Here is a 15,862-nt window from a genome sequence, read left to right on the forward strand (position 1 = left end):
TTTTTTTTTAAATTTATTTATTTATTTGGCTGTGCTGGGTCTTAGCTGTGGCACATGGGATCTTCGTTGTGCCATGTGGGATCTTTCGTTGCGGAGCGCGGGCTCTTTGTTGTGGTATGCGGGCTCAGTAGTTGTGGTGCATGGGCTCTAGAGCGCCTGGGCTCAGTAGTTGGGGCGTGCGGTCTTAGTTGCCCTGCGGCATGTGGGAGCTTAGTTCCCCGATGAGGAATTGAACCCACGTCCCTTGCATTGGAAGGCAGATTCTTAAGCACTGGACCACAAGGGAGTTCCCCCTCCATGTCTTTTCTTGGCTTGGTAGTTCATTTCTTTTAGCTGGATAGTATTCCATTGTGTGTACCACAGTTTATTCATTCACCTACTAAAGGGCCTCTTGGTTGCTTACTAGTTTTGGCAATTATGAATAAAGCTGCCATAAATATCTTGTGGAGGTTTTTGTATCAACATAAATTTCCAGCTTCTTTGGGTAAATACCAAGGAGTATGATTGCTGGATCATATTCAAAGAGTATTTTTTGTTTTGTAAGAAACTGTGTTTGAGGATTCCATGGATATATCCTCTAGATCACACCTTCTTTCCTAAGCCAAAACCAGTGTACTATCAGTAATAAGCTTGTCAAAGGCATTCTTCATTTCTGTTACAGTGTTTTTGATCTCTAGTTTTTTGTTGTTGTTGTTGTTCTTTCTTAGGATTTTCATCTCTCTGCTTACATTGCCTACCTGTTCTTGCATGCTGTCTACTTTATCCTTTACTTAAGGATCATATAGAGCCCTTAGCCTATTATCCTTTAGAGCCTTTAGCAATTAATCATAGTTGTTTTAAATTCCTGATCTGATAATTCCAAGATTCCTGCCATTCTGATGCTTGGTTTGTTTCTTCAAATTGTGTTTTTTGCCTTTTGGTATGCCTCGTAACTTTTTCTTGATAGCCAGACGTGATGTACTGTGTAAAAGAAACTGGTGTATATAGGCCTTTAGCAGTGCGGTGATGAGGTGTGGGGAAAGGGGAAGCATTCCATAATCCTGTGATTAGGTCTGTCTTTTAGTGAGCCTGTGCATCTGGACTGTGAACTTCACAAGTGTTTCTCTGTTTTTTTCTCCCCCCTCAGGTGGGAAAGGATGGCTGGAATAGGCTGGAGTTCGGTACTTCCCTTCTCCCACGTGAAAGACTAGACCTGACTGGGATTGAATATCCCTTTCCCGGCTCCGTTAATACCCCAGAAGGTTGGACTCTGGCTAATGAGTTCCCTCTGAGGGCAGGCCTTGTTAAGAAGAGCAGAGTGCTCTGGCTTGTTTTAAATGGGTTCCTTTTTCAGTCCCCCTGCTGGAAGCCTAAGGGGATTTTTCTCTTACATTTACTGTGGGAACCTGGTCACGCTCCCGTAGGTAAATCTCACTTGGGGGGCCCTGTGTCTGGGTCTCCTGGAGTTTTTCACTGTCAGAGTTGTCATACTGAATCTCCAGCCAGCCATTTGTCAATTACAGTTCAGGTTTTCCTACCCCAGCACTGGTTCCTGAGGTAGTTTCCACTTGTATGTCTGTTCCAGGAAAGTGTGACTCCCTGTTTTCACCTGTCTGTCCAGTCTTGGGGGGCCTCAGTTTGCCCTGGGTCCTCTTCTGTCTCAGAGATCCAAGAAGACTTGTTGATTTCTCAGTCTGTTCAGCTTTTTGCTCTCGGGGTGGAGTAGCTAAATGAATTCAACTTCTTCATCGTGAATTTTTGCCCTGTGCTCTGTGTTGTGCTTAGCAACTTCTTTCTCACTTTAAGGGTATTCCTACATTTTTACAGTACTTTTTTTTTTTTAAAAAAAGATTCTATACTTTAAGTCATCATTTATTTATTTATTTTTGGTTGCGTTGGGTCTTTGTTGCTGTGTGCGGGTTTTCTCTAGTTGGGGCGAGTGGGGGCTACTCTTGGTTGCGGTGCGCGGGCTTCTCATTGCAGTGGCTTCTCTTGTGGAGCACAGGCTCTAGGCGCACGGGCTTCAGTAGTTGTGGCACGCGGGCTTCAGTAGTTGTGGCTCACGGGCTCTAGAGCGCAGGCTCAGTAGTTGTGGCACACGGGCTTAGTTGGTCTGTGGCATGTGGGATCTTCCCGGACCAGGGCTCGAACCCGTGTCCCCTGCATTGGCAGGCGGATTCTTAATCACTGTGCTGCCAGGGAAGCCCTACAGTACTTTTAATAGTTTAATTTTTTACATTTAAATAATCTGAAAGGCATATCTTTGTAAGATAAGACTTGAGGACTGTTTATTAATAATTTTAAAAATATTTAGCATTGATTAATAAGTGTTTTGTCCTTTCCCAGGTTCTTTCAGAACTTTTGAATTATAAACAATTTTTTTTAAGGGCTAATTATCCAATTTTGAAATAATTGGAAGCCTATTCTGTTGTTTACCCTCTCTAAACCTTAGACTAATCTTTACCCTTTTTCTGGATTTCAGCCAAAGCTTATCAGTATTGCAGGCGAAGTAAAAGTTTGGAATTCCCGATGCATTTTACTTATCCACTGGTGCCATTATAATAAAAAATTGAGAATTGACTCTACTGCAATGTTCTTTTCCTCCCTGTGCATATACTTCTTTGAAAGGAAGGGAACTTTTGACTTTCTAATTATAATTAGTTTGGAAGTACTTTGAATGAAATTATTAAAATATATTTGTGCCCTATCCTTAAAGACTATGGAGTAAATGATTATGCAGCCCACTTGAAAGGGAGAGTTTAATTAACAGTTCTGTTGGTGAGACAGAGGTTCTCCAGCTGTTAGCTTAGATTGCTTGATATTATTTGGAAAATTTACATATTAGATAATAGATATGTTTTCCTATTCTCAGGTTTGGTCGGAGATTGGAAAAGGCTTTCTAGATGGATCACTTGATAAAAGTACAACTCGGAAAAAACAATATGAAGATGGTAAGTTTTACCACTATTAATTTTTAGTAAGGACTAAGGGAAATGTGCCCTAATTTTAATAGGGCTATGTCTGATTCATGAACTTATAGGTCATGTATATTTTCTTCCTTTATGTTTTTTTCCTACATTTCCTATTATGAAAGTTTTTCTTAAAAGAGAGGAAAAAGCAGTGAATTAGTAAATAAACTCTAGCACTCACTGCAGAATGAGGGTGCTGGAGAGCTGGTATAGCCTACAGGATTAATGGAAAGTGTCAGGGTACAATTCTGGGAAAGTAATTTAGAAATACATGTTAAGAGTCATAAATAATGAGTGAAATTATCTAAAATAAGGAAATATTCATGAATTTTTTTTGTAGTGCTATTTCTACAAGTAGAAAACCAAAAAAAACTAAATATCCAACAATATAGGAATTTCTAAGGAAATAATATCAACATGATAAATCTGTAAGAAATGTAGCAACATAAAAAAATTCTTGGCCATTATAACATTGAGTAAAGATATTTTCAAAACTATTTAGCGTTGGTTACAACTTTATAAAATCTACACAGAAAAATAGCAATTTTAGTTTAAGATGGCCCCCCAACGTGTGCTCCCCCTTTTTTCTTTTGTATTATATTTTCTGTCAGTAATTTAATGATTGTAATCCTTTAATACCTTTATTCTGAGCTGCTGCAATTTCTGTTTTGGAAGTAAGCAGGGTAAATTAAAATGCATAGGCTGCATTGGAATAATGGATTATTTTTCATGGATAATAGTATTGCTTCCCAAGATTCTCTTCCTTTATTCTTTCAACAAATATTCATTGAGGCCTCTATGTGCTAGGCACTATTCTGTGTATGTATAAGAGACAAAAAATCCCTGTCCTCGTGAGGCTTACCATTCTGGTGATTCCTTCAGTGTCCAGCGTAAGTCTAGAAAAGCCAATTTAATGGACACGTTTTCTGCTATCTGCTAGTCTACCATTCTGACTATCTTGATGGATGCATTTGGATTAATTACCCTTAATAAAAAATGTATTTTACAAATATTGGTTTTAATTAATATAAAAAGAAAATTAATAATTTATATTCTTTGATTCTAAATAAAAGTAGATTGTCTAGTATGATACGCTCCTTGAACTGTAACATGGGCATAGATCAAATTTGAGCTTTTATTGAAAATGATTATGTTTTGGTATTTATATGAGTGGGAACTCATGGCTGGGTCACTTCTTCTTCTGTTTAAGTGAGTAATTCTCAACCTGGTCTGTACATTAGAATCACTTTGGGAACTTAGAACAAAACAAAAAATATTGAAGATCAGGCCCCACCCTAAATCAGTTTATTCAGAATATGGGATAGAGGTGCTTTGGATGTCAGATTTTTTTTTTTTTTTTAATAAAAGCTCTCCAGATTATCCTCATGTACTTGTAGGATTGAGAATGTACAGCAGTAGTTCCCAAACTTTGCTACACGTTGCATCTTTTAAACTTTTTTGAAGCTTGGCTTTCGCTCCTAAACATTCAGATTTAATTGGTATGAGGTGTGGTTTATATTTTATGATTTTTTTAAAAAAAGCTTCCTAGGTGATTGTAATGTAAGCAAAGTTTGGGAACCATTGCAGTACAGTGTTAACAATTTCTCATTTTAATCACTAACATGTTATTAGACTCCTTCAATTCTGTAAATAATGAAGATCTAGAATATCCTGGTATATTTTTCGTCCTGGGGAGATGTCAGTGAACAAAACAAACAAAAATTCCTCTCCTTGTGGCACCACATTCTAGTGGGAAGAGGCAGATGAGAATCTGAATAAGTAAACTGAATAGTGTGTTAAAAGATGAAAGTTGCTATGGAGAAAATTAAATCAGGAAGGGGGATAGGAAGTGCTAGGGGTGGGGAGGTTATTAGGAAAGGCCTCACCAAGATTAGGTGACTTGAGCAAACACTTGCAAGAGATAAGGAAACCAGTCCATGCAGATCATGTGTAAATCCACAACAAGTAGTTGCAAAATCCTTGAGGTAGGATTCTTCCTGATATATTTGAGGTACATCAGGGAGCTGTATGCCTGGAGTGAAATGAGTCAGAAGAAAAATAGAAGGAAATGAGACCAGAAAGATTGGGGGGATGGAACAGATTTTGTCTGGCTTAGGTATGACTAGGTTGCTACTATGAGATAGGAAGAAGCCACTGGAAGATTTTGAGCAGAATTATGAATCTGAGTTATATTTTTAAAGGATCACTCTGGCTGCTGTCATAAAGGGGCTCAGAGCAGAAGCAGGGAGACTAATTAGGGGGCTACTGCAATGAACCAGGCAAGAAAAATAATGTGGCTTGGACTAGGTGGTGGGTAGCAGAAAATATAAAAATTTTTAAAAAAGAGTAAGAGAGATTAATTCTGTATTTTGAAGATTAGAGCCACCAACATTGACTGCCAGATCAGATATGGGGTATAAGAGAGAAGGAGACACCAGAGTTTTAGGCCTGAGTAATTGGAAAATGAAATTAATAGGAAATAAGATGGGGCAGACTGTAGAAAGATCCAGTTTTGAGTCAAAAGATCACGACTTCAGTTTTGGATATGTTTATGTTTAGTATGCTTCAGACGTCGAAGTGGAGATGTTGAGTTGATTGTCAGATATATGAAACTGAAGTTCAGGGGAAAGAGATCCTAAATGGAAATATAAATTTGGAAGTGTTCAGTACATAGATTGTATTTAAAGCTTTGAGAATGGTGATCACCAAGGTAATGAATATAAATAGAAAAAGAGGAGAGGTCCAAGAAAAGAGATCCCTGACCTTGGGCATTCCATCATTAAGAAATTTGAGAGGTGAGAAGGAATCGACAAAGGATACTGGGAATGAGCTGGCAGTAAAGTGGGAGGAAAGTGTGGAGTCCAGGAGAGTGTGGAATCCTAGGAGCCAAATGAAAAAGTGCTTCCTACAGAGTAAGTGACCAGCATCAGATGCTATGATAGGTCAAGTAAGATGGGGCCTGAGAAATCTGTGGATAGTTTTCTTGATAGTTGGATTAATCTTCCAAGTGTCAGAAATTTACCTTTCTGATTATTTCACATCTGTTTCAGTCTCTAAATGAGTGATGCCTGATTTGGGAGAACAATGGAGTTAAGAGGACAGAATTTAGAAGGAAGGTGAATAATAACAGGGGAGGGATACATGTGTAAAAGGCCTCTAAGGGGCTAGCATTGTTCTATTTCTTGACCTGGGTGTTTGCTTTACAGTTGTTCGTTAAATTGTGCGTGTATGTTTTATGCACTTTTTGGTGTATGTGTTAAATTTAGCAAAAGGAAGAAAAGTAAGTAGCTGAGTTTAAACATAAATTAGCTTTTAAAGCATTATTGGTTACTACTTTTAACTTTGAAAGTTTTATTCTGCACATAGGAACATTGTAGAGATACAGAAAAATGTTCAATCCTCACAAATGCTTATATTCTAAAATCTTTTTTTGTTTTTCTTCTCTAAGCCCTTATGCAACTGGAATCTATTTTAAAGAAAATCATAAAAGAACGAAAAGGAAGGAACTTCAGTGAACATATTTTCATTGACTCCTTAGTACAGGGGGACCTTAATGACCAACAGGTGATGTAATTGTTAAATGTTTATCAAACAAAAGATAATCAGACATGTATAGAGTGTGCTTTTTATCCACTTTAACCCAGACGCCCTCCTAGAATTCAGTGGCTTTTTTCTTTTTTATTGTACATCATCCATAAATAGTATTTAGTATTTAGTCTCCTGTTATTTAGTTCTTTGAAGCAGCTATATAGTATTCAATATTTGAGTAAGCAAATATCGAACCAAAGTTCTCTGACTGTAAAAGAGGAGGACTTGCATAAGCCTGTATTGACTAAGCTGCTCTGCCTACATGACCAGGTGTGGCAGCTTGGCTTGTTCCCAGTGTGTGTCTGTCACCCCAGCACACCACTGGGATATTGTGTGTTTGTGGTGTTGTCAGGCAGAGGACAGGAGTGGAGCTGTTACTGCCACACCTACCTGTTCAGTGTAGGACCCTTCTGCCCTGCTCTATGCATGCAAGTCCTCGTAGACAAAAGCAGCTTTCTGGGTGTGTGTGTGGGTGCAGGAATTATATCAGGCTCCAGGACAGTGGCAGGCTCTTCACTGTTCCTGAGTCTTCGTTGCTGCTCTAGGCCAAGCTAGAATGATAGCACTGAGCCAGTTTGTTTGATGTATCATGAGCCAGTAATATTACTGGGTAAGTGTTCACTGTATCAAAAATGCAGTGCAGTGTTTCGGTTGGTTTTTTCATTATATAGATTTTCTTTAAGTGAAAACCTCGTAAAGAAATAACATGTTTTCCCTTTCCTTAACTCCCATTTTGTACTCTAGGTGATTTTACTAGGGCCTAATATAGGCCACCTTACATTTCACACTTTCTAAACTTAGTTTTGTTTCCTAGATCCTAGAAGACAGTATGATATTTTCTCTGGCCAGTTGCATAATAACTGCAAAATGTAAGTATAAACTGATTTGTTTTTGAGATAGGTTATAAAATATACAAGGATAAAGCTATTCTAAAATAAAGGAAACACTGTTTGCAAGACCTCTTTATAACTTCCCTTCGTTCTTCTTTTTCTATTCTTGTTTGAAAGGCTTGATTCACACAGGCACCTTTTTTTTTTTTTTTTTTAAACCCCAGATGCTCTGTGCCACCTCTGAACATTGCCATAAATTTCTTGACACAGTTTATGGATTGTGAATTCTAGTTAGTTCCTTTAAAATGAACTGCTATTGACACCCTTCCAGCCAGAGCTGTGAGCTTTTCAATTTCCTGCTGTGGCTTTTCACTTTGACTTCAATCTAGTCTGCTATTATTAAGATCTACCAACAGAGGATATAGTCCACAGAAATCATGATTTAAAAAGAACTCTTCTCTTGGTGGAATTGAAGGTGATTATTATTTAAAATTCTAAAATGGGTGATATATTTCTAGTTTCCTTACTGGTTTTTAGTTTATCAGACTACCATTTGTTCATACAGTATTTGTAAAAATTTATATATCCATAAAAATCCATAAAAATATACTGACATAAAATGCTAAAGGAGGTATTAAAACATCAGTTTAAAATCTAAAGAATTTATGTTAACTTGAAGGATTTCATTCACAACTCTTTCTGTTTAAGAAAATTTTAAAAAGGATGAGTATAAATGTAAATTTCCTGTATTTCTTCTTTGTAAAATTTTTGATATCTAGACATGTCCAGATATTATAGATTAAATGGAATTTAGGTAAGCATGTGTCAAAAATAATGTATCAAACCTTTTAAATACTTGTTTTAAAATTTATTACATTAAAATATATCTTTGCTGAAGACATTCAAAAAATCTGAATCAGTTGTACTCTGGATACCATAAAAAGTGATCATTTCCAAGGTTGATTTAATATTTTAATCTTTTTTGAAGTTTTTAGGGGGAATTTTCAGAGTATTGCTGTTTCTTTGCATGTGGGTTGGTTATTTTTTAAGGCACCTCTGAAATTTTGAGAGTTAAGATCGGCAGGAAGCCTTAATTAAAGTCCCTCCTCTGCGACTTAGCAAGTCTTAGCCTAGAGCAAGATACTGAACTCTGCATTTCTTCCCTTTTCTAAAATAAGGGTGACCTCCAAGGTATCTTTCAACTATAAAATGGTGTCTTGATTCAATATTATAATTAAAGAACATTAAGTGGCTTAAAGTCCCATTTTAAAGCTATCCCCCTGTCATACTCTTTAATAGAGTTGTACAAAAGAACCAATGTTTGAGGTTATTAAGCTTATACAGTTAAATTAATTTTAAGTGATAATCTAGTCAATCAGTGTATATGAGTGCCTACTGTATGCAAATCCTTGTGCTAAATCTTTCAATATTATATATTACTACATATTGTTGTAAAATTGCATACATGTACATATTGTACACTGTCCGCATAAGTTTTCATATCATTTGTGAAATAGAAATTCTGCAGTTCACTCAAAAGCCATAATAAAGAAACATATGTTGGAAAAAGTTAAGGTCCGCTACTCCTATGCCTTTTATGAACTCTGGATGTGAGTAAATTATCAAAATAATTGAGCATGAGGTAGCTGTTGATTTTATTGATAATAATATTTAGTGCAGAAAGTGAATTATGTATTTTCCAGGCATTGGAATTGGATAATAAGTGACTTAGGCAAACATTAAAAAAAATTAACTTTGAGATAAATTTAAGCCAGCCCTTTAGCTCAGGAAAGAGATAATTAATAAGCAGAAGTAGAAATTATTAAATGCATTTTAAGAAGTACTTGACATAGAAAAAGTAGAGCTGTACATAGAGTCATATCAAGCATAATCTAGGGAAAGAGATGTTATGTGTCTGGATGGTTCCATTTGAACAGTTGTAATCCCAGTGGATTTCTAAAGGGAATATAACTACTCTGTTTCCTCTGTTTTATGTTCATCATGTAATTAATTTTCTTACCTTTTGATTTCCCCAGTGATTATAATCCATAGCCATTTTAAGCAAAAGTAAGCCATAAGCTAGTGATCTTCCAATGTTGGTGTTCATCAAAATAATTGTGGTATGTGTTAGAAATATAGATCCCTGGACCACACCCTAAACCTACTGAGTCAGGATCTGTGGATGGTGGGGTTGTGCCATCAGCCACCTCCCAGAAGAGTTTTGAGAACCACTGTCCTAAGCTATAATCAGTCTCAGTTCTTGAACCAGTGTATCTACCTTTACAAGTAAAAATTTAGAGTAACGATTTGTAAGTAAATCTCCTGCTACTTTGATTTGTATGAATCATTTAATTAAGGCTCCTGAGGAAATTGATAAATCAATTTTTTGATTTTACGAGGTCGATTGAACCAAACAGTTCATCACAGTTATCAACATTTAACACTTCCCCAGATGTGAAGTTTATTTATTATCATTACTATTTTACCTAAGGTAAAATGTATCAAGTGCCTTTGATTACTTGCCAGTTTTAAGAAAGAAATCTAGATTTCACTATCTCTTTTCGGGAATGTTCTGTAAATATTCATGTTCTGTTCAGTGACGTACAAATCTTGTGAACAATCTTGTTTTATCTTTTGGTAGCATTTATGTATCTTCTGTATCAGAAAAAAAGGAAAATACCAAAAAATAAAAAATTTGTTTCTTATTCTGCACCCAAACTGTGAATTAGCTGCTTTCATTGTTATTAATATAAATTTTCGCTTAGTGTGCACCTGGGCAGTCTGTTTTTTAACCACCTATGAAGAAGTTCAGAAAAAACTATATGAAGAGATAGACCAAGTTTTTGGGAAGGGACCTGTAACTCCAGAGAAAATTGAGGAGCTCAGGTAAGAACACAATAAAAGGAAAGAGGAGATCATTAAAGGGTAAATTTGAATTGGTTTATCTAATTTAAAGCTAATGCTAATATCTAGGAAAGCTATATATTTTTACAGGACTTAAAGTATTTACTTACAGATTTTAATGGATAACTTAACTTGCTTTTTAAAATCTTAAGGTAGTTTTGGGAAACCTTTACATGAGCCTGTATAAAATAGTATCAGTGATATCTAATAAGTGGAACATCCACACCTTGTTGGTACAAATGCAGAATGGTACAGTTCTGTTAGAAAACAGTGTGGCAGGATCTTATGAAGTTAAACATACCATATGACCCAACAGTTCTCCTAGGCATTTACCTGAGAGAAATGAAAACATATGTCCACACAGAGACCTGTATGCAAACATTTATAGTAATACTATTTATAATAGCAAAAACTGGAAGTAGTCCAAATGTTCATCAACTGGTGAATAGATAAATTGTGTTATATCCATGCAAGGAAATGTTACCAAGTAATCAAAAGTAACACAATATCAGTACACACAACAACACGGATAAATCTCTTTATGCTAAGTAAAAAAAAATCAAACACAAAAACTGCCTACAATACGTTTCATTTAGGTGAAATTCTAGAAAAAGCAAAACTATTGTGATAGAAAGATCAGTGGTTGTCTGGGGCCAGAAATGGGGAGGGGATCAATTACAAAGGAGCATGAGGAAAGTTTTTTAGGGTGAGAGAAATGCTCTATATCTTTCTTGTGGTTGTGTTCACACAATTATATACAATTACTAAAATTCATCAAACTGTACAGGTAAAATAGATACTTTTTTTTATATGTAAGTGATACCTTAATTAAAAAGATTTTAAAAAATAGCAGCTGTGACTTCTTAGGGGGTTGGAAGTCTGAGACTGGGTAGCAAGCAACCTTACCTTGGATCATCTTTCAACTATAGAAAAGAAGATAGGGATACAGCCATTGGAAAGAACTCGAAGCTATGGGTTTCACAGGGAGACTTTTGTTACCAATTCTTTAAAATGTAGGAAGCTTTATTTATTACAATTTTAAAAGTAATACATACTTGTTTTTTTTAATTAAGTTATTTATTTTTTATTTTTTAACATCTTTATTGGAGTATAATTGCTTTACAATGGTGTGTTAGTTTCTGCTTTATAACAAAGTGAATCAGCTATACATATACATATATCCCCATATCTCTTCCCTCTTACATCTCCCTCCCTCCCACATACTTGTTTTTTGAAGTTTTTATAATACAGAAGTGTATGAAGTGGAAGGTGAATGTCCTTTGTAAAACAGATAATAATTGTTAACTATCTGTATTGTTTTTCTAGACTTTTTCTATGCATATATATGTATGTATTTAATGCAAAAAAATTAAAACCATTTAAAAATACAAAACATGTAACTTCTGTAAATTCCATTTTTTCTCTAAATGTGCTGTGGACAGCGTTTCTATACGTAGTAACTCCACATTCAATCAGTGACTAAGTTCTGTTGATTTTACTTTCCAAACAACATTTAGTTGGAAGTTTAGTTTTAGTTCTTTCCATTGTCCCCACTGCCTAGAGCACCATCAACTTGTCTGGGATATTTCAACAGCCTTGGATTTGCTTCCCTCCTATGCATTCTCCAGATTGCTGTTGGAGCTTGTGACTGTATGCTGTAATCGCTTCAGCTACTTTAAAAATACACATAACCTGTGACCAATCCCAAACCAACAATCTCTGGGCATCAGAAATTTTCAGAAGCTTCTCAGGTGATTCTAATCTGTAGCCAAAGTTGAGAATCACTGTGGTAGTCATCTTTCTACATCTGGGGAGTCATATCTGATCAGACATAACATCCTTCAGTGACTTCTGGTTGCCCTAACTCACCAGCTTAGCTTATAGGCATTTCAGGAGCTAGGCCTTGCATTCCTCTCCCACCTTATCTCATTACTTGTGTCTCTTCATACCCTTGGATTCAGCTGTGCTGAAATTCTTCTGTTTCTTCAAATGTAAAGCACTCTTTTTTATCTTCTGGCTTTTGTCGAGATTTTCTCTTCCTGTTTCCTCTAGCTAACTCCAGTTTTTTCTGCAGGTCTCAGCCTAAGTGTTTATTTCTCTGCAAAGTCCTTTCTCTAGTTAGATGCTCTTGCCATGTGTTCCCTAACACCCTGAACTTCCTTTATCATAACAGTTACTGTGCCCTTTTTTTTTTTTTTTTTTTTTACTTCTTTTACTTATCTTTATGGCCACAGAGGAAATAGAGGTTAAAGAGAGGCTGGAGAGAACTATTATAAAATTCCAATTAATATCATCAGATAATTTGCGAGCTATTGAATTCACTGAAACCAGAACAGATGTCAATAAAAAGAACAATCAGAGAAATTTCTGGAATGGAGTAGCTCCACTAGTAATTTCAAAGCCTTCCTGACTGTAGCACCCTAAATAAGAAGCCGTGTTTCTAGGAATACACTCAACTGGTTGTGCAGAACAGCCATGGTAAACTAAGCTGAGGAGATCTGACATTGACTTCTTTGCCATCCATCTTTTTAATCAACTCTATTGAAGTATAATTTACATATGATAAACTACATTTATTTTATACTGTGCCTTTTTTTTTTGTATTTATGTTTTTAATATACTGTGCCTTTTTAATTGTTCATTCTTGATGTCCCTTCCTCCGTCCCTTCCCCTGCCAAGTAGACTTTGAAATTCTTTGAGGGTATCTGTCTTGTTCACTGTTGTAGCTCAATATCTAATGCAGTACACCTAATGTAGTAGGTACCCAAAAAATATTTGTTCAAAGAGGAAAGGATGTTTCCTCTTGTTTTTGTTGCTTTTAGAAATTACAAAAATCAGCATTCCTATGCTTAAATCTTTGCTGATATTTCTGATTATTTCTATTAATAAGGTTCAACTGGCATTTACTATGGATCCAACTCGTTATTTTTAATGGATGCATAGTATTGCATTGTGTGAGATTATTATTTAAGAGTATATGCAATAGTGTAGTGTTTACGATTAGGGGCTATGGAGTAACAGACTTGGGTTTGAATCCTACCAATACCACTTACCTGCTGTGCACTCTTAAACAATTGCCTCATTTTTAAAATCTGTAAAATTAAAAAATAATAGCATCCATGAGTTTCTTATAAGGATTAAATGAGATACTGCATAGAAAGTATTTAACAGAACTGTCTCATAGCAAGATTTCAATACATTTTAGCTTTTATTCTCATTGGGAGGCACACTTCATATTTTCATATATATTGCCAAGTTATCCTTCAGAAAGGTTGTACCAATTTATACTTCCACCAACTGAATATGAATGTCCTTTTCCTTATTTTTTTTTTTAAAGATTTGATGAAAGTTCATAATAATGCAATTGACAAGGAAATTTAGTTATTTCTGAGATATACATTTTAAAGTAATAACTAGAATTATGACTTATAACATTATACCAGAACCTTTTCCTTATTTTTTGTTAGTGTTTGTCTGTGACAGTACTCTTGTTCATCTTTGCTAATCTGGCAGGTAAAAAAAATTTGCTTTGATTGGCAATCTTTCCATTGTTAATGAGGTTGAGTATCATTTCTTAGGTTTCCAGGCCATTAGCATTTTTTCTTTTTTTTTGTGGATTGCTTTTTTATATTTTCTGTCCATATTTCTATTGGGGTGTTTGATCATTTTAATTATGAATTTTTAAAGAACTTTGATGCATTAAGGATATATTTACTGTAAATATTTTTCCTACTTAGCTTTTAATTTTACTTATGATGATTGCAAGTATGAAAAAAAACCTTCCATAGTCATATCATTCAATATTTGTGTTTTTCTTTATGGTATCCTTCATTGTTTCAGTATTTTTATAATTTTTAAATAGAAACGTCTTTTATTAAAATTTTTATTAAATCCTTTATTAAAAATAAAAGACGTTTCTACTCAAAAATTTTAAAAATATTGTTTCAAGTTTTCTTCTGGTACTTTTAAAGTTGTTTTTATTTGTTTAAATCCTTACTCACCTGGACTTTATATACCTCTAATATATAATGTATTTTTTTTTTAAATTTTTATTTATTTACTTATTTATTTTCGGCTGTGTTGGATCTTCGTTTCTGTGCAAGGGCTTTCTCCAGTTGCGGCAAGCGGGGGCCACTCTTCATCGCGGTGCGCGGGCCTCTCACTGTCGTGGCCTCTCCCTTTGTGGAGCACAGGCTCCAGACGCGCAGGCTCAGTAGTTGTGGCTCACGGGCCTAGTTGCTCCGCAGCATGTGGGATCTTCCTGGATCAGGGATCAAACCCGTGTCCCCTGCATTGGCAGGCGGACTCCCAACCACTGCGCCACCAGGGAAGCCCCTATAATGTATTTTAAGCAAATAAGAATTATGATATGACTATTTCAAGTTAGGAAGGTTATGAAAATTGTTGAATGACACTTTAAAATGTATATACATTTCAAACTGCCTCTCCCAAAATAAAGATCTTCAAAAAAAAATTTTTTTAAACAGGTATTGTCGGCAAGTGCTTTGTGAAACTGTTCGGACTGCCAGACTGACCCCAGTTTCTGCCCGGCTTCAAGATATTGAAGGAAAGATTGACAAATTTATCATTCCTAGGGAGGTAGGAAACATTTGGTTTACTTAACCCATTCAGTTATTCTTTTCAACTCTGTTAGTGTGTGTTTTTAAATTTTATTGTTTAAAGTGTCCAATATATGTTACCTATTGTTAAATCAAAGACAAATGTTTTAAATGACAAAATAATATGTGCTTATTTTAAAGTTCAAACAATATAAAAGAAAGGCTCCTTTCTCCACAGGTTCTACTGTGAATAGTTTAGTGTTTATTTTGTAGGTCTTTTTCTGTATATGTGTATTACTCTGTGTGTGTATATACATGTATACGTATGTATTTTAAAAACCAAATTCATATGTGAAAGAGTACTCTTTATATATTGTACTTTAATTTTCTTCTTTTATTGAGTGTACCGTGGCAATTGATACAACTGGCACTTACTATGGATCCAACTCATTATTTTTAATGGATGCATAGTATTGCATTGTATGAATGTACCATAATTTATTTAAGCAGTCCCCATTGATGGAAATTTAGATTGACATTAATTTTTTTCATTATTACAAACTGTATACTTGTACTGGTATTGGGAGAGCCTTAGAAAAGGAGTTTTGGGGCCAAACAGCACATGTGTGTAAAATTTAAATTGCCCTCTAAAAGGCAATTTATACTTTGAGCAACAGTTTATGAGAATGCTTTTCCTCTCCATATTCTTACCACATCTGGATTTATGAATCTTATATGAAAAATTGTCTCTTAATTTGCTTTCCCCTGATCAATGGAGAGACTGAACAGCTTTTCATATATATATTAACAGTTTGTATTTCCTTTAACTTCTTTCTAATGAGTCTATATGTCTTTTTGTATATTATACATATTAATTCTGTCACTTATATGGCACATTTTTTTTTCCTGTATGTTATTTATCTTCTACTTTTTTTTTTTATGGTGTGTTTTTTGTTTTATTTTTACTGGATGCGGGTTTTAAATTTTCATAGAGTGAAGTCTGTTATTCCTTTATGGCTTCCATATTTTGTGA

The 15,862-nt window shown here is 35.2% G+C and overlaps 1 protein-coding gene across 1 annotated transcript in view; it reads left to right on the top strand.

Moving 5' to 3' along the window:
• The window catches only part of LOC103012933 (cytochrome P450 20A1), a 78,219-nt gene that overhangs the window by 29,603 nt on the left and 32,754 nt on the right, over nucleotides 1-15,862 (top strand). The window contains exons 6-10 of the mRNA XM_057551351.1: nucleotides 2,852-2,930; nucleotides 6,397-6,512; nucleotides 7,351-7,405; nucleotides 10,132-10,252; nucleotides 14,758-14,869. Coding sequence (XP_057407334.1) covers nucleotides 2,852-2,930; nucleotides 6,397-6,512; nucleotides 7,351-7,405; nucleotides 10,132-10,252; nucleotides 14,758-14,869 — 483 coding nt within the window. The remainder of the gene's footprint in view (nucleotides 1-2,851; nucleotides 2,931-6,396; nucleotides 6,513-7,350; nucleotides 7,406-10,131; nucleotides 10,253-14,757; nucleotides 14,870-15,862) is intronic.

The sequence above is a fragment of the Balaenoptera acutorostrata genome, chromosome 8 (genome assembly GCF_949987535.1).
Source record: "Balaenoptera acutorostrata chromosome 8, mBalAcu1.1, whole genome shotgun sequence".
NCBI classification, from domain to species: domain Eukaryota; kingdom Metazoa; phylum Chordata; class Mammalia; order Artiodactyla; family Balaenopteridae; genus Balaenoptera; species Balaenoptera acutorostrata.